A 19,945-nucleotide genomic window follows, 5' to 3' on the forward strand; every position below is an offset into this window, starting at 1 on the left:
TTTCAGGGTCAAAGTTTCCATGGAAGAGAGAATAAGAAAGCAAGATTTTAAAAAAGAAAAAAACAAAAAGCAAACACGATAAAGAAGATAAGAGATACTGAGAAGAGACAAAGAACACAATGGATTCCTCAGAGATAAATATGGTTAAATATGTGGAGAGAATTCCTGATAATTAGGTGGTTGTTGCTGCTTCAGAATTGTACCATCCTAGTAGGGGAGAAAGGATGGGAGAAATTGTCCTGAATACAAGCCAGGCAGTTAAAGAGTAGCCAGTCTTATTTTGCTTGGCAAGGCCAACCGTGAAAGGGATCAGGCAGTGCCTCCGGAGGAAATGACATAAATATCCCCTCCAAGGTGGTCTTGCCAACAGATCCCAGGAATAGCAGGTAGTCCTATTACTATTGCCTAGACAGATGTAAGTCTCTAAAGATCTGATGTGGCTCACCATGTGGCCCAGGTGCTCAACAATAAAAGAGACAGGTGTACCTACCTGATAACTGGATAGCAAGGCCAGCTTTGTTAGCATTCAAATGTGTTGTCAGGGCAAGAGGCAAGGGTCTCTCTCGGGCCAGGGCAGACAACTTCCCTCAAGTGCAGTTCACCCTGCAGCAGGCCTCCCCACAACAAGATTTTCACCCATTTTATTAGACCGTGGAAATTCTCCAGCTCCATCACACTATGCCAACAGAGTGTAGGCTGACACTGGCACGCATGCCAAAGGAAGCTCCAGATTTGAAAATTTGGCAAGCTGCTGTGCTGTTTTCCTCCTGGATATTACCTTATGGCTTGTTTCTCACCAACTGCCTTTCTGCTTTTCTTCTTTGGAAGGCTGCAATTTCCACTGGTTGTAGGCCATGGCCCACTTCCCTGCAGGGCAGGGGAGACATTAAATAGGTAGTGAAGAAAGTGTGGCAGAGTATGGCATAGGAAGACTCCAATTAAATGTGAACTCCACTTACCCATCTTTGTCCACTGGTGGGGGCACAGGAAGGGGCTTCGTGAAGCCTTTTTTCCCAATCAGCCAGAAGGTCTCCTCTGTGCCTTTGCCCTTATTATAGAAAACATGAAAAATCTTAAGCATGTTATAATCAATATTCCAAAAGGATACAAGCATTCAGGTTGGCTCAGAAATTGCCTCACCACTCCCTGGAGTCTTCCTCCCTACGGGGCTGAGCCAGAGCAGCCAGATGAAAAGTGAACACCATATCAAGCTGTCATCCAGATGCTTTGTCTCCCGCCACCATATAGCTTCATCATTGGGAATATGTGGATGTTTGGCTTCACAGCAACCAAATGTCTGGATGCCCAGTTGAAGATTTTGTATATCATTTGTGCCCTGATCTTTTGGCATTAGGCAAGCCATTGTCTTCTGTATCTAGGGTACATATATTCAGATTCTACCTACCTCTTTACCCTCTCATTCAATGGCTCTCACCAAACCCAAAAAGAGAGTAGAAATAGAAAACAGGCTGTTAAATTTTAAGCCTAAATTATCCTGGCTATTTTGAGAGGTCTACATTTGTGCAGTGTTCTTTTCTTCCAGCCAAGGGACTCTCACAGGTAGGGCAAGACCCCAAGTTGGCCTCCATTTATAGCTCAGTTAGTTGGTTGTCAAGAACCACAGGTCTAAGAAGAGAAAAGGAGTGTACACTCAAGCTAGTCACCCCAGGGCCTGAGTGACGACCTCAGAGGAGTCAAATTTTCTGCCTCTGTTCTGCCTTCCTCTCTTTCCAGTAAACTTTCCTCTCAATGTGCTTCTCTCTCCTCCTTTCAATTCTCTTTCATCTGTTCTCTCATTTCCTCTAATCCATAAGAAAAAAAAGTGTTTACCAAGACTGAGGAAAGTAATGGGATGTGTTTCCAACTCATTAATCTGAAATATGGTCTCACTCTCAGCAGCTCTCATTTGGAGCAGTTCTGAATTGTTTAACTTAGAAATTCCAATTAGATTTGCCCCCTTTAAATATCAAATCCACTGTTCCCTATTTTACATCACATATATTTATCCCTTAATAATAATGACAATGACCATAATAATTAGCACATTTAATTGGAGAATCTCAAAGCATTTTGCAAATATTTGATTCAAGGCTTGAACAAGCCTTCTATGAGGCAAGTAGAAAGAGCATACCACATAGTCCAACCTCCATTAACTGGCATCAGACTCTCCCTAAGTCTCAAACAGTTCAAATAATTGGACTATTTGAGCCTACTCTGTTTTCAGAAGAGGTAAACAACTTGAAAATATATTCCTTCACTCATTCTTTCATTTATTCCACTCCTCCTGTACTAGGGCTGGAAATACAGAGATGGCTCCATCCTTAAGGAGCTCACAGTATGATTAAACACAACCACTAGGCCATGTTTTAGGCCCTAAACACATTAAGCCCAACTCTTCTGCTTCCAAAGCTTTTTCTTTTTACACGGTACCTAGTGTGGTGTCTTATACAGACAGTTGCCCAGTAAATAATCAGACTGTTTCATTAATTGAAACTCTCAGCCCTTGTGCACTTGGAATACTCAAGGTGCGATTGGATCTTATTTTGGAAAAACATACTATTAAAGTTCAAACTCAAGAGTCCCCCACCCTCAGCCATATTTGACTGTTTGTCTTGAGATCTAGAGGCTATCAGGACAGCATGCCAATCTCCAAGGGAGCTTTGTAGATGCCAGAATTGTCCAAAGATTTGGGTGGGTCTTAGGACACACTGGGATGCCAAAACTAATGGTTGCAAAAGAGGATGGAAGTGTTATGGACTCAGGCAAGCTTCCAAATCAGAGTATGCAGGGGAGCTCCAGGGGCCCTCTGAGGTTTTGGAGCCCATCCAAATGAATTCTTAGAATCCTAGTTCTCTGTTTACCTACCTGACTTCCACAATTTTGCTAAAGGGAGAAAAAGAGAGAAAACAAGTATGGCAACAACTAAAGCCTGAAGCAAACTCTTTGACCCAATATCAATCCCTAAGCAGTCCTAGAGATCCCCCAAATAATAGCATCTTACTTTGGCATGATGCTTCTGAGACATTTTGGTATCTCCGATCTTACTTAATCCTCACAAAAATCTAGAATATAGGTTAATTATTAATCTCATTCTGCGAATGGGGACACTGAGGTTCCTGGAGATTAAATGACTTGTCAATAAATAGGCACAACTGGGACTTGAACCCATCTCCTAGACACCAAATTTTAAAGGCTCTTCCTTCCATACCACAAAACTTCTCCAACACACTGGAGTCAAAAGGCAGATCTAGAGGCCAAAAAGCAACTATTGGGAAATTTGAAGCTTGTGAGATTAATGAGCTTCCTGATAACCGCAAGTCAGATGAGGCCTCCATGTAGACAAATGAAAGCACGGAGAGAGGGTGAAATTACTTGTCTGATGTCAGACATTAAGTCAGTTATGGGGCAAGAATTTGAGGCAAAACTTTCTGACCTTCATGGATCTGTCAGTACAATCTCACCATTTCTTAATTCAGTTGCTGGTGTGTGTGCATGTGTGTGCTTATATGCACACTTGACTGCTTGTGTGTGTACGCTAGGGGTTGGGGTATGAGTAGAAAAGATTGGGGAAAATAAAACAAACACTAATACTTAGGAACCTGAGAACCAAATACTGTTTAACCCCAGAATTCAAAGACAAGTTCAGAAAGTGCCCACCTCTAGAATGTAAATTAGTACAGCCATTATAGAAAACAGCATGAAGATTTCTCCAAAAAGTTAAATTACCATATGATCTAGCAATTCCACTTCAGGGTATTTACTCAAAATATTGGAATTAGTTTGTCAAAAAGATATCTGCACTCCCATGTTCATTGCAGCACTAGGCACAATAGCCAAGTTATGGAATCAACCCGTTTATCAACAGACGAATGGATAAAAAAAGTAGCATATACACACAATGGAATACTATTCATCCTTTAAAAAGAAAGAAATTCTATCACTTGTGACAACATGAATGGAATTGAAGAATGTTTGCTAAGTGAGATAACCCAGGCACAGAAAGGCAAATGCTGCATGTTCTCATTTATACGTGGAATCTAAAACAATTGAACTAATAGAAGTAGAGAGTAGAATGGCGGTTACAGAAGCCAAAGGTGGGTGAAATTAAGAGATGATGGTGTAAGAACACAAAATCAGTTCAGTTAGACAGGAGGAATACGTGTGATTTTTTTCAGCTCTATTGCATATCATAGTGAATATAGTTAATAATGTTGTACATTTCAAAATCACTAAGCGAATGCATTTCAAATGTTGCCACCACAAAAGAAATGTTAAGTATTTGAGGTGATGGATATGTTAACTGGTTTGATTGAATTATTCCACATTGTATTACTAAATCCTAACATCACTTTGTACCCCATAAAAATACACAATTATTAATTGTCAGTTTACAATAAAAAATTACGAAGTATTTATAAAGTGTCCACCTCTGACAACAACAACATAAACTGCCTGAAGAGCAATCATTTGAGAAAGTCTCCCCAGAATGTAGCTCTACCTGAAAGCTTCTGGTAAATACAGCTGATAAGCCTAGATATATACAAAAATCTCAGCAAGGAGCTCCACACTTGTCAGAAAAACAGTGACTGAAACAGGACTCATGTACGAGAAGAGGTAATACAGTGACTTATCACTAGCCCATCAGGAGAGAAATATTGAAAAAGCAGAACTGGCCAGCTAGGCATTGATAATTTGTTGCCAGTGTAGTAGAAGAGGGGGTTGAAGTAGGCAATGGGCAGTGGGCACAAGAGGCCGAGCTTCTCATCTCTAAATGAGTCCTCCCCCAAGCTACTTCAGCTTCCTCACTTTGTTCTCTTTCTTTGTAACCTCAACCCAGCCAATTACTCAACTGCCCTATGTTCTCCTCTCTCACCCAATTAATCCATGTTTTTGATTCCACTGAGGGAAACAACATAAAGTGTCATCAACCTAGTGGAGGAGATGCGGTGGGGGGAAGAATGTTCTTACTGGATACAAGCCTTGAGCCCAAGAGAAAAGGCTTTAATGGAGGAATTTCAAACATCAGTCAGTTGGAAGGAAAAGACATTTCTAGCTATCAACTTTGAAATCACACCAGGCTCACCATCAAATGTGATATTTCTGCCCCATGTACTAGAGCAACTCTTGCTTCTAGTAGCACAGAGTAGATGAGGAGTGAAAATGTTGAATCAGAATTTCTGAAGTGTGCTGGTGACATGGTCTTATTGGGGGTATATTGCATGTCCCTGGTGGACCAGAAACCCCATGCCCCTCAGCCCCTATGATGCAATGTACAACACCTGTTTCTGGTGGTGAGGTAGAGGGTACACACACAGAAAGGATCCCTCCGCCTCTCCTGACCTTTCCTTGGGCCTTACTTCCTCTCCTCTTCCTTGTTCTCATTGCCCCTTCCTTTCCTCTGAGGTTCCCTCTTCTCTTCCCTCTTAATCTCTCCTCCTTATAAGGACCCTGACACTACAATAACCCAGGCCCAATGTGGCATCAGGGAAAGGCTCCTCTTCCAACCTGCTACAAAATGTTCCCAGATTCCCTGGGGTTGAGGAAACCACGAAACTGCAAAGGGCCCTTTTGAAGTTAAGTCCTGATTTTGTACTTGAAATACCCAAAGATGTGAGTGCTCCTGAACTGAATTTGTGGGACAATAAAAACCATGGGGACAGGGATGCATTTTCGTTTTTCAGTTTCAAAAGTGGCAACTCGTCGGTTTTTAAATGAGGGATCTCTGCCCAGCAATGCAGAGGAAAAGGTCTTCAGGAAACCAAGCTGCATTTCTACTCCTCTGTTGAAATATGACATAATGTATAGAAGGATCACAAAAGCTTTGGACAGTTAGATTTGCTGCCCAAGTAATATCCCTGTCCCCATCATTTCACTGTCTGAGTTCTCTGCAAGAGGTGGGAAAGGAGCCTCTGTCCCCTTGTAAGTGACTCATCCAACCTACTGGAAGATACTAATAACCTATTGGAAGGAAAAAACTAGGACTCGCCATAGGAGGAAGTTATCAACGAGAATTAGACCTTCCAAATTTTAACGTCTAAAATCTAGCTACATGTAACTTGCCACCATTTAGAAAAGGAATGCCAAAGTCAGAAGCTAATTGTGCATCACTTAGTGCCCTGCTCTTGCTTTACCCAAAAATAATCACTGAGAAAATCATCTTCATGGAGCATGATGTCATGGAAAGGTCGCTAAAAAGGAAGTCAGGCTTCCTGAGTCTTGACCTGATTCTGCTATCAGTTGACGGTGTGACCCTGCTCAAACTACTTCACCTCTCTGGACCTTGGTTCTTCATCTGAAAATGAGGGAGTTAGATTGTTATATCACTGAGCTCTCTTACAACTGGGTCAACCGGTGGTCTTTGGGTCATTCAGAAATAGATAAATAGAATGTAGTGGAAATGGCAAAAAAAATAAAACTAAAATTATTCTAATCCTATATCTCAGGTCAAGCGATAACTCTAACAGTGAAAAAGGAGTTACAAAATGTTTGTCTTTCATAGAAACTGACTTTGTTCTTCCTGGTTTCTTAGGGAAAGAAAACGTCTCTCTGCAAATAGTGTGCCAATGGGTGCCTTTCACCCAGGAAGGGTGGCCGCTGAGAAAGTGAATAGAAAATCCGAACTAACAAATACTGTGGCTTATTAACAATGGCTGGCACTGCCAAACAGTGAACAAATGCAGGTTAGAAAATGTAAATAATAGTGCAGCTCATTGGAAAGCCAAATTTTGTGCAGTTCTTTAAGAGAGAAAGATACAACTTACAGTCTGAAAAATGCAGAAAAAATCTCAATACTCCTCCCCACTGTAGCCATATTTTAAAGAGAAGAAAATTGAGGCAAAATGGAGCAATCTTTTGGGAACCCCAAATGGGGCTGAAGATTCTGCCCAAGTTATAGCTCTGAGTATCAGACTCCCAGGTAAACTCTTTTAGGAGACCATGACCTCTCCAGAAGCAGGTGTATCCAAATAGTCTGGCTCAAAAAACAAAAAGACATTATACCTTGAGCTCTGTTCTTCCTCGAAGCTCCATTTCATAGCCCTCACTCAGATTTTGAAGAATTGTAACAGTGCTGAGACTGACATGAATGCGATAAGCTGCAAAAGAAGGAGAGACATGATTTGAGCTCCTTTCTCATTGGTAAAATTAATGAGAAAATATCAATGTAATAAATGTCTTCACTTGTAAATGGATTGGACCATTAGCAACGTCCTGAGAGAGGTTTACTTAGGGTTTCACAAGAGGTGGAGAGGGAGTGATTGCCTTTCTCACCAGGTCCAAATAAGGCATTAGTTGTAGCACCTATCAGCCTCCTAGACACTATCTCAAATGAAAGGCCATGCAATAGAAAGGTGTTAATTTAACTCAAAGGTCGAGATGGAGAAACCAGCATCTACTGTGCTCTTGGCTGAAACGTGACGTCATTTGAAGAAAGTTTGACTTCAGCAGCTTCTTTCACAGGCTGCTACTATGGCTGAACTCTCATGCTTTACATATCTTAAGAGGCAAAAGGATGTGTTTTTCATATGCATTCTTACAATTATCTCTCAACATTGCTATACTGAAAAATAAAACATCAATGAGAAATATGCCAAGAACTCTTTCAACAAATATTTTGTGAAGACTGTACATTTATAGCTGACCTTTGGGTGGGGGCACCTAGCTGTGTCTACACATGAATGTACTATTTTCCAACCAATGATCTCAATCTGGGATAAGAGATTTACATGGAGAACTGCCACATTAAAATTTTATTTAGAACCTAAGAGTAATTATTTGATGAAGAATAATCACTTGTTCACTCAGGTAAGATCCTTGACATTTCTAAAAACTGTCACCCCATGAAGCGAGACCTTGTTGAGGTTGAGTCTTAAATAAAAGTCCAAGGCTAGTTTTCACACATGCTTGAGAAAATCATTTAAAAAAAAAAAAAAAAGCTGATTACAACCTGAGTAGGAAGGCACGGCTTGAGAGACCTGCAAGGATTTTCTGCTGTGTATACTCACAATGACGTTCTTTCTCTTGATAGCTCAGTACTGTTGTTTGTTTGTGTCTTCCTCATTAACTCATGATCACCCAAAGCCCTTATTCAAAAAAGGTTGCCCTATTCCTAAAATATACATGCCCAGCCAGTATATTCCTAGCCAGTCCTATGTGTGCATCCCACAAGCATCTGGTCTTCAGAGAACCTTTCAGTAATCTTGATAGTAGGGAACACACAGCTTAAAAGAGAGATAGCTCATACCAACGACCATCCACTTGTATGGTAAGGAGAATCACTCTAGGGCTGGGTCACGAGTCACTTCCATTCCAGAATCTCAGTGGTTTCAACTAAGCACAAAGGAGATATTGATGAAATAATGTTTTTATTAATAGATGTGTGACATATCCTGATTTCATATCCAATGTGAGGAGAGGCTACCTCTCTACAGATCTCCATTCAGTTGTGGAGCTTAATGTCATATTTGGGTCATAGTCATTAGCTTTTAGAAAAGCACATTAACCAGCTCCTTTAGCGCAGAGAGCATGTGTGTATACTTCTTTGTATGCTTCACAATAACTTCCTTGCACAGTCAGTGCTTAATAAACTCCTGCTGTGGGTGATTCACTCCATTTTCTTCTTCCTAGCTGATCACTGGGCAAGGAGCTGTCTAAATCTCAAAATTCAATTTCTGGTCTCAACTTTGTATTTCCAATGTGAAATGTGTGGAGTTTTCCCTGGTTCAGACCAGAATATGACTTCAGCCTTCTACAAGCTTACATCAGTCCAGAATACTGTGCCAAATCTGCATTGCAGTTCCATGATAAATGTCACTTCATCTTGGGTTGCACTTTAAGAGTAAAATCATATGCAAAGCCATATTCATGCAGCAGTTCCTGGATGGCTACTTCCATGGCCTCTGCCATATCTAAGGAGTTTGAAGACTTTCCCAGATGTCAGAAAATTTATTCTGACAACAGCTTCTAAGTTCCATACTGCCTCCTTAATCATGGCTGCACAGGCTACATTGACTAAGACTGGACCCATTGTGTAAGCCTGTTTCTACACATGAGTGATGGGAAGTGGGGTCAGACAGGGCACCACCCACTGTTATACAGGCCACCATAACATCAGGGACTAGTTTGAGTATATTGCTGAAGTTTGGGAAGAACTTTTCTTGCCAGAGCTAGAGCTTCTAAGGGCTTAAGTGATTTCTTCCCTTTTTTGGTATAAAATCCATGAAAACTGCATATAGAATTTAATGTTATTCTCTATGCTCTTCCTATAATAGCATAAAAAATGCTTTGCTCAACCATGATATAAGCAAAAGGCACATTGTGATTCTGTAGTGGCAGTAAATAACCAAGTAAGAGTTGAGCCAGCATCTTACAAACAGACAAATGGCATATGGTTTGTACAGTTTTCTTTTCAAAGAAGCAGAGAAGAAATGGTATCTTTGATACTATGCCTGTTTTGATAGAAGCTAAGGGTTTTATATACAGGGAAGTTGCAATAAATTATTTCAGAATTCCAAGCTACTTGGATTGAGGGATTATTGCTAGCTAAGTTCTAGAGGGCTATTTGATGAAGCCAGAACTCCTGGGGTCCTAACTGGTTCAAAAAGGGGACTGCAACAGCAAACAGTAGGCAACTGGGAGGCAGCTGGCTTCAGTGTGTCTCCACAAACTAGTTGAAAAATGGAAAATGTCAGTCCCTCATGTAGTTCTTTTCTCAACATGACTCCCACAAACCCACAAGCCCAGCCAATTTTTTTCTTTACCCAAAATACTATTTTAGTTGTTTTTATCAAATTGAGTGGCTGTTTTGGTGTCACTTAGCTACAGCTTCATTTCTAGAACAAGAAAGGTACATGTTCAGTCCAACATCACCCCCTACTGGTTTGCCATTAGAGACCAGGAAAATGTGTGATAAATCTCAATCTTCTCAAATTATCTTTTATTTTTCTTTAAAACATTAAAACATCAAGTACCCTGCTCTCTTTCATGTCTGTGAAGAAGAATTACCTTCTCAATAGGAGGATGGTGCCATCCTATCCATCCCTCTATTAGGTACTCACGTAAGCCTGTTGATTCCATCCGAGAAGCTGTGTTCACAGTGTCTCCAAACAAGCAGTATCTGGGCATGGTGAGGCCCACCACTCCAGCAACAACCGGCCCTGTAGAGTAGCAGGGGGTTGGAATTACAGTCAACAGGTACGCACCCAATGCTAATAGAGGAATGGTACAAAGAGGAAGGAATGTATCTTTGTAAAAGAATAAAAGTTGCCATCATATAGCTCTGGGAATCTGAAGAAAGACATAATGAGTAATGAACTCTTTGCCCTACAAGAAAGCAAATTTATAACAGTGCAGACATGACTGCCCTTCTGATTTGTACCTTTGTTCCAAGTAACAGTTACACTCGAGATGCTTATATCTGTCAACAGGGACAAATAAGTATCAAACCCAAACCAGAAAGGCCTGGACAGGGACTCAGGGTCCAAACATGTTTGTTGTAAGGAAAAAAATGTAATTTTTCTCATGCCTTAGCGTTGGAAGAAAGACTTTCATGGGTTTATCTGGCTCCCAAACTGTGTCTATCAAGAGAATTATTCTAAAAACAAATAGAGTTCATTTTCAATTGTCTGTGTTGGGGCATGGAAAAGCAGTATGTATAAATAATCAAAGAATATTTTGCATTTAGAATTTTTTTGTTCTTACATTTTAATATGGCTGTGTTAAGTGTTCAAGGTAATTGAGAAAACTTCAGCAGCCATACTGAAAAGTCAGTTTGGGAGTATCCAGAAAGTTCTTCACCTTCACCTTTCTGGTTTCTGCTCTGATTTTTTCTCCTAAAAAGAGATGGGGGTCTCACTATATTTCCCATGCTGGTATCAAACTCCTGAGCTCAAGCGATCCTCCCACCTCGGCCTCCCAAAGTACTGGGATTACAGGTGTGAGCCACCATGCCTGGCTTTCTGCTCTGTTTTTATGGCTCAGCACCAAGGAGAATAAAAAAGAAAAGTAACACATAGTCTTAGTTCTCCAGGAATTTATAGTCTAATTGAAGAGAAGATACTATCAAAGAGGAAGCAATTAAGCAGTAACCCAAGACAACATATGGCTGAGGCAAGAAGCACAGACAGAAGTGCTATAATAGTTCAGAAAATGGGGGGAGGTGCTAATTAGGACCTGACTCAATCAAGAAGGGTCCAGTGGAGAAGGTAGGATTTGATCTAGGTCTTGATGGGTAAGTAAGATTTGAACAGTGGAAAAGAGACATAAATCAAAGGCCTGTGGTTGGGACTGAACATGTAATTTGGGAAGCTCTTAGAGAGAACAGTCTGCCTAGTTCACATGGCTCGGGAGAAACTGGAGACAAGGTTGGATTAAGTGGGTTGTACAAGATGGAAGATCTTGAACCACTAGAGAATTTTGAGCAAGGAATTATATGATCTTCTTTCTCAGATCAGTATATAAAATGCACTGAAAGGGGAAAAAGTAAAACCAGGGAAAACCTTTAGATGGCTGCTGCAGTAATCCAAGCACAAGGTACTTAAAAGGAGGCAATGATAAGAAGTGGATGGCCACGAAGTAATAAGAGAGACATAAAAGAATCAACAGACTTGTTGGCTGTCTGATTGACAACCATGAGAAAATTGCCATGGGCTTGTGAGTTTATGCTGATTTGTGGAAAAAGATGACTTGAAGTTTTAAATATGTTAAATTTGAAATAATGGTGAACGCTTCAAGAAAATGTAGGCTGAGGGGGGTTGGAAATGTGAAACTGAAGCACAGATGACAGATGAGGGCTTTTCTCTAAAAGAAAAAATCAAACACCTGCTATGTGCTAAGAACTCTGGATACAAACATGAGTAAGATATGCTTCCTGCCACCAAGGAGCTTAAAGCCTAATGGAAGGACAGACAAGGAAACACAGATTATGCTGATGACTATGAGAAGGATGGATGGTAAGGGGCAAGAGTGGAAGCAAGAAGATGCTATTGCAGTGATCCAGGCGAGAGATGTTGGTGTCTTGGGTTGTGAGAGTGAAGAAGAGACAAGATAGATCAATACATATTTAAAAGGTAAAGCGTTCAAGACTTAGTAGTTAGTTGAATGTTAAAGGTCAGAGTAAGGGAGGAGTCAAAGAGAATGACTCCCAAGACTAACTGGAGAAACTAGGTCAATGGTGGTACCACCAACTAAAATAGAGAATAAATATGAGAAGAGCAGGAAGTTTGTATGAGTAAAAAATAATTCTGTTTTAGATGTGTTGAGTCTAAGGTCCATGTGGAACATTCAGGTGGGCATATCAGCAGGAAGTTTGATATAGAAGGCTGAAGCTTAAGTGAGAAGACTGCACTAAAGCTGTGGAGTTGGAAGTCATTAGCGTACAAGTGGTAGTTAAACCACAGGTATGAATGAGATCACCCATGAGAGTATGTAGGAGGAGAAAAAAAGTGCATCATGACAGAACACTGGAGAATACCAATATAAGGGACAAATAGAGACACAGACTGTGGTAGAAAATGAAAGTCAGGTTGCTGTGGGTTGAGTAATAAATTAGAGGTGATACATGCAGACAGCAAAGAGATCACAAGACTGAGAGCTTTGCAGAAAATGTTAGAGAACAGGAAGAGTCAAGAGAACCAGTAAATAAAGTGAAAAGCAGCATTCACAGAGTGAGGAGCATGTCATAAAAGCCAATTGAGAAGCGTTTTAGGGAGGCTTGTCATGAATTCCAGATGCCGCAGAGGTAAAGGCAGACAAGGATTGGGGAAAGTGGTGAGAACTGAAGTCAGATTGCAAAGGAGCTAAGGAGGGACTGGACAGTGAAGAAATGGCACAGTGGATGTCATTCATTTTTTTAAAGAAGTTTGGTAGGAAAGGGGTAAAAAGGATGGGGGAAGGAAAGGAGCCTAGAAGAGCAGAGCAAAGAGAAAAAGGTAGGGAGTGGATACAGAAGCAAGAGGAGCTAGTAGGTAATGAATATGGGAGGAAAATAGTTCCGAAGTTGGGATTTTAATTAGTTAAATGAATTATCCTAACTACAAGATACACTTGTTGATTTTATAGCATAGTCAAACATGGAAATATTGCCTCTAACCAAAATGGTAGATTAAAAGGGTTTAGTACCTGGAACAAGGAGCTGCTGCCCACTGTGTTAGTGCAGGTACTGGGAGGAGAGTAAACTTGGGTAGGCATAAAGGAATTATGCAGCCCTGGACACCTAGATAATCCAGTGGCCAGGGATCAGTGGAGAGCTATCCTTTTCCCTTTCTTTTTTAGTCTTCTTAGAGGCACATGAGAATGTTTCCTTACTTTAACTGGTTATTACCTGAGTGCAGGCCAATTCGAATTCGGACTGGCACCTCTGGCATGTGCCGCATCTTGAAAGTGCCCACGGAGCTCAGGATATCTAAGGACATGTTTGCAATCTCAGCTGCATGCCTACTGCCATTCCTCTTCGGGAGGCCTGAAGCCACCATGTAGGCATCTCCAATGGTCTCTACCTGGGAATTAGGAAAAATAGAATTAGCAAACAACTTATTTGTGCTTTTTTTAGCACAGAGCTGTAAGGGTATAATGGAGGCCAGGTGGTTTTGTTGTAAAGTGAGAAAGGCAGAGAGGGACTGTCAATGATCCACAAGTCTGGCTGCATGTTAGAATTGCTTAAGGAGCTTTATTAAAAATACTGAAGTCTAGGCCCCACACCAAGAGATTCTGAAATGAGTATAGCTACCTCACAGGCTCCTGATTGACCTTAGAAAAATACCAGGGTCTGAGACATTTGTGGGGAAGAGAAAAGGGAGATTTCTAGGACTGTGCCTAGGGTGTCCATGGGGGAGCATCTTAGGAGAAGGTGGCTATGATGCTTCCCAGCAAACGTTTCTATAGATTAGTTGGGGTAAATAAGCTAGGGTAGCCTTAAGGAAAATATAGGGAAAGGGAAAGGAAGAACAAGCCTGTTCCCTCTGCTTTGCCTTGCTAGTATGATGAAGTTAGTTTTGCTGGCCTATTGGGTATAAGAAATTAGTCTCTTCCCACCAGTTACCTCCTCCTCTCCTACTACTACCTCCCTGAGGAGCAGCAGTACTGGCCCTCAACTGCTTTGTAGGGGATGGTTAGGGCTGGACACTTGAAAAAAAGGGAAATCTATGCTCCTCGCCTTCCCCACAGAAGTGTGCTCACTGTTTTAGATAACCAGTAAGTTGAAACTTTTCGGGTAAATCCAGAAAATAACTAAGCTGAAGGGACTTTTTATGAAATGTGCCAGTCAGACTGTGTTACTACAAGTTTGAATCCAGTTAAAACCCATGTGTTCCTGGAGAACTGCACCCACAGAATACAACAGTTAAGAACATGAAACTCTGAAGTTATACCATCTTGGTTAGCATTTAAGATTCAACACTTGCAAACTGTGTGGCCATGGGTAAATCACTTAATCTCTCTGTACTTCAGTATCCTTATCTGTACGATAGTGTTAATGATAGTAAAAACTTCATAGGGTTTTCCAAGGAATAAATAATTTAATATATGTCAAAGCATTTAAAACCTGCCTATTAGATAATATATATTTAGTTCAAGCTATCACCATCATCATCATCATCATCATCATCATATCAAATAGGTATGTCTCGAAACTAGCCTTGGAACTGTGGGTATGATTCAGCTCCAGAGAAAGAAGTTTAGCAATCAGCAATAGGCTCTTCATCATTAATTTCTATAGCCAATAACAATGATCCTTTCAATCTATAGGACTTTCTGCCTCAAAATGTTTCCATCCAAGGTCTCCCTTACCTTGTGCAATTTGAGGAATGGATACCTGCCCTCACGTAGGCATGCCAACCTGCACACAGGAGGGAAGGATTACCATGTAAATGCTATATGGAAGGGGAAAGTCAGTGGCTGGCCATTATCAGAGGTTAGTGGTTGACCCTTTAGCTTTGATGAGTCAGTCACCCAGGAGGCCCCAAGGATATGGATGAGGAGATTAGAAGAGCAGGGAGCATGGGCATGCATGGTCTTGGTGTGCAGACTGCTGTGGAAAATTGTGGGTTGCTGTGGAAATTATCAGTCAACATAAGGATGCTGAGAGGGAAAAGGAGGTTTAGAAAGGGGTGCGATTGAGATGCAGATAGTGGCAGGAGAACTGAAACGGAATCACTAACTTCATAATTCTATAGTAGCCCTCCATTTCAGATTATCCATTCCATTTCAGATTATCAAGTACCAGGGGGCGTGATTCAAATTTTACAGGTAAAGAAAATGAAAATACAAATGAGTTTGGTCATTTGCTGCTGGTTCAATTTTTATTTCCTTTGCACTGTGTCATTTTTAATAAACAGGGCTGAAAAAAATAAATTTCATTTTTGGATTTATATAGCCTTGCTCTGTTCTGGGAACAGCCCATTAACTCCCTACTGCAACCATTAAGTACCAAAATATCTAATAGCCTATTGGTAAGACCCCCAACAATTGTCTGAACAGAATCAGCTGGATTGATTAAACTGGTAGCTGTGTTACAGCCCACGCTGAATCATCTTTGATTTTAGTTTCAACTGAATTAGCTTTCAGTGATTTGTTTTTCTCTTCAGGCTGCTTGAGTTCAACAAGTTAAGACAGGTACTCTGATTCCATGGATTTTTCCTGCATCGTGGTTTCCATGTGTGCTTCTTGATTAGCTTGTAGCTCCTGCTGATTGACAGGTATGATGTTTATTTCTGAGCCCTATTTAGGTGGCTTGGCCTAGCCCTGAGGCTCCCTATCTGACCTGAAAAGGCCCTGTCTAATCTGAGATAAACACACTTTCTTGTGTGTGATTTGAGAGCTAGAACATTTCAGACTACTGTGAAGAATCCAATGAATGGAGCTACTCATTCTCCAGCTCTACTTTGGTCCTGGGATAGAGAAGCTGTCTAAAGTTTAGGATGCCTGGGGCATCTTTCTTCTTCAATAAGACAAGTATCCATGATGCAGACAATGTAGAAATGTCCCTGCACAGCTTTGAGATTTTTAGTCATGTTTTGCCTAGAGACAAGACAACATATGTAAACAAAGGTAAGGAAGCATGGCACCAAAATTAGTCAATGTAGTCATTTTGCAAACTCTAATAGAGTGACAATTCACAGGCTGGAGGAGTGAGAGAAGGTGGGAACAGGGGCTTGCCACCCCGCAATTAATCACTTCCCCAGACCTCAGACCAATAGGCAGCCTTTCAGTTACCCTGTAGCAATCCCAAAGAGCCTCGAGTCTAATATTTCTCTGCTGTAATGCCAAGTTCTCTCCCGTATAAAACAGTACCTGAAGGAGGAGGCCAAATTTTTATAGCATGTATTAGATCTACACAAACCTTACCAAGAACTCTGTAGCAGTCACCAACTATGGGCAAAACACCAATACTTCCTCTTTATCCCCTTCAGTGCCTAGTACAGTACTGCCTACACTATGAGTACTCAGCCACTGATGTGCAATAACTCTCTTGGTCCCAACATCTTCTTAGTCCCAATTCTAGAAAAAAAGTTCAAAAGAAATCTGACTGGCAATCTTTTGCTGGGTTGAAAGTTGTTATTTTGTAAATTGGGAAGTTACATGCATTCTACCTGGCTTTCATTTCCAGTGACATACCAAGGGAAGGGGTGTACTATTTAATTTTTTATTCCTAAATAACAATATTCCATAAATTTTATTCTTCAATTTTGGAATACACATGGATGGGCCTCATGTAAAAATTTCACTACGGAATATATTTTCCTGCTAATTAACCTACCTTGTAGACATCATGACTGCCAATTATTGCATCAAATAGTGTGTATAGGTCATTCAGAAGATCCACCACCTCAATGGGCTCACTCATGGCTGAAATGGTTGTGAAGCCCACAATGTCGCTGAAGTACAAGGTGACCAAGTCAAAGCCCTCAGGTTCAACTGTGCAGCCCTTTTTGAGAGATTCAGCAACTGATCTGAAAAGCAGACACAGCTATTCCTAAGATGACACTGGTCTCCCTTCATGCCACATCCACCTGCTAAAAATACACCAAATAAACCTCTAAAAATCACTGCTAATAAATGATGAGGAAGAAAGTGTTACATTGATGAAAACATTAATTCGTTCATTTATTCTACATATAAGTTTTAAGTGCTTACAATGGGTCAGGAACTATGCCAGGTGCTGGAATACAGCACTGGATGAACCTGGTCTGTGCCTTCATGTGGAGGTTTTTCAGCTCTCTAAACGCCTAACTCAGACACCTGGGGAATGCTCCCAGGTGACTGCCCTTTCATGAGGCTAGTTTCCTTAATTATCTCCTAGAAGATCACGTTACAACATAATAAGTAAGGTGCCCTGGAAAACTTGGAAATTTTAGCAACAGATAAGGTTTTCAGCTAAGAGAGGAAAGACCTGGAAAAACGACCTTGCTACTTTCCTCTAGGAGCTCAAAGAACTGCTTTCTTTTAATCAGTCAACCTCCTAGGAAAGTCACAAAGTGATATACAGAAAAATCAAGGCACAAAAACTTAAATGACCAGCATGATCTACAGGTAGTGGAAATTAGGATGTGTGCTCTGCTTCCTTGGTTTCCAATTTTACTTTGATTTGAAGGTGTGACTCAAGTCCACTAGAGGGTGCAGGACAAGGGGAGGGAGCAGTTAGTTGATAGGTAATTTTTTCTTTTTTTTTTTTTTTTTTTTAACAGAACACACTGTTATAAAGATTCACACTCCTCAGGTGTTCTCACATACGGCGGTAGCATCTGTGTTAGAAGCTTTTCCGTTTTCTGTTTTTCAATTTCCAGCTCTTCAGTCCGCTCCCGAATCAAATCTTCCAAGTTGCTAGAATATTGCTCCAACATCCGAAGCATAGAATCAATGATATTCGTCTTCTTCCCTTTATTAAAAGTTTTAAACTGGAAGTAAAATAGAAAAGGGAACCAGAAAATGCTTATTCCTCAAACTCAGAGATGATGGAGCAGGTCCCCTTATCACAAATCCATTCCACTAAAATGCCAGGGCAGGAAAGGTGAACCCAGATATAAATAGGAAAAGTCACCACCCATCCTCACTGTCACCCTGACCCATTTACAGGGCACTTCCAGTGCACCTCTGCCCCCTCCCCATCCCCGCACACCAGTAGTTCTTCCCCTACACTTCTGGTTCTTTCAAGCCTGAGCAAAAGTGCTCTGAGCAGGCTCCTTCAGTTCTGAGATGCTATTATATGCATAGTAGCCACTTCTAAGACAACAGGATTTGGTCTTGAGCCCAGGCCAGTTGTGTGTGAGGTAAGGGGAAAGAGGGCCGAAAGTGCCGTTTTACTCTTCTGGATCATCAGTCTACTAAATCATTCTTATCCTCAAATGCCACTGTGTTGCCAGTTTTTGAACAGTGAGAGGCTCCTTGACCTCTTACAGAGGGCTCAAGATCCACATGATAAAATCAACCCCTATTTCTTACCATGGAGGTCCAAGAATAGGGGTGTCCTCTAGCACCTGTCCTTCGGTCAGTCAGAGTGATGTAAAATTCAACTGATTTTGCCCCCATTCTATGCCCTAATGCCTTAGAGATGCCTGCATGTCACGAATTTTCAATATGCCTTTTTGGGACCTTGTCTATCTACAGTAACAGGGAGCTAGGCATAGTATTAGAATCATGAGGGGTCGCCCCTCTATACTGTTATAGTCAACATGCACATGACTGTGTTCACAACAACAAAAAATCGGAGGCGGTTTTGCGAAGCAGACATCTAGGGCTCTGTCCCAGTGAACCTTTTATATATAGCTGGGCCACACATGCTCCACCTAGCACCCAATGCCCCAAGGCCAACACTAGGAGTTTCCCTTCTGAGCCTGGTTCACATCCGCAGGTTCATCAAAGTCCTGGGGATAACCTTGTAGCCAGTTTAGATCCTTTGGGCTCCCCCTATTGCCTAACCCAGGGAACCTCCCTCTCCTCCTCCTCCCACTTAAGTGTTATTAACTGCAGGAAGTTAGGAAGCTAGCCTTGTCATCAGACAGCCTAAACTTCCACTGAAGCATTTTAGTGAGGGCAGCTATAGCAATGTCTTGTTTGAAAGTCTCATGATGTACACTCCCCCTATCTATCACTGGCTTCTCTGCTGCCTTCTGAAATAACATCTCTAGCATCAACACAGGGGCAAATGCTCTTTCTCCTGCCTCATGGTAAGGTTTCAGAAATTTGACCTTCATGGTCCTTCGCCTTTTCCATACTATTGAACACCTGTTTGAGTGTCCTCAAGAAACTTAGCCGGGCTAATGGAGGCATTGTTAGCTGGGGACACGGATGACTTCATAAGCAGGGCCCCTCAGGCTTTCAATTCAACTCTTTCTTTCTTTCCGCCTCAGATACCTGCCACTCATAAAGCATCTCAGTGCTGTACTCCAGCCAGGCACAAAAGCCTCTCTGCCAGAGCTGACACAGCACTCACGGTGAGCACCCTCAGTTTTGGTGTCCTGTAATTTCAACAAAGCCTAAACCGCATGCTCCAACATTGGAATTGCACCTTAGTTTCCACAGCAGGGCCCACTCTGTCCTTTCCTTCACTCCCCTTTCAATCTCCACCTCTAGGGAAAGAATCACCCTCTTTAGAAATTCAGTATCTTAAGGAGGAAGGTTATCACTTTTCATGTACCCCATTGCCTGGGAACTTAAGGAATTTCCTGCTTTTGCACGCCACATTTGCACTTTCTCTTTCTTCCATCTTGAACACCAGAGTTGAATACCAGAGTTGAATACCAGAGTTCTCTGATATCCCCAAAGTAAACATGGCTCTGTGAGGAGCCCCATCTATTCCATGATACCCATCATCTAATAGTTTCAATGCCATTGCCTTACAAATGCCTAATGGTTCAATTCCATCTCTGAAAGGTTGATTAGGTCAGATTGTGGATGGTCAGGAACAGAGCTTCAGACACAGAAGAACACTAGAACCAATCTTTGGGCTCTTGGA

The 19,945-nt window shown here is 41.4% G+C and overlaps 1 protein-coding gene across 1 annotated transcript in view; it reads right to left on the reverse strand.

Moving 5' to 3' along the window:
• Positions 1-779: 779 nt before the first annotated feature.
• GUCY2F (guanylate cyclase 2F, retinal) overlaps positions 780-19,945 on the reverse strand; it is an 81,270-nt gene continuing 62,104 nt past the window's right edge. The window contains exons 10-16 of the mRNA XM_025371849.1: positions 17,725-17,888; positions 16,751-16,943; positions 13,319-13,493; positions 10,056-10,154; positions 7,000-7,094; positions 960-1,048; positions 780-867 (exon numbers count right to left, since the gene is read on the reverse strand). Of these exons, the coding sequence (XP_025227634.1) occupies positions 780-867; positions 960-1,048; positions 7,000-7,094; positions 10,056-10,154; positions 13,319-13,493; positions 16,751-16,943; positions 17,725-17,888 (903 nt within the window). The remainder of the gene's footprint in view (positions 868-959; positions 1,049-6,999; positions 7,095-10,055; positions 10,155-13,318; positions 13,494-16,750; positions 16,944-17,724; positions 17,889-19,945) is intronic.

The sequence above is a fragment of the Theropithecus gelada genome, chromosome X (assembly GCF_003255815.1).
Source record: "Theropithecus gelada isolate Dixy chromosome X, Tgel_1.0, whole genome shotgun sequence".
Lineage (NCBI taxonomy): Eukaryota > Metazoa > Chordata > Mammalia > Primates > Cercopithecidae > Theropithecus > Theropithecus gelada.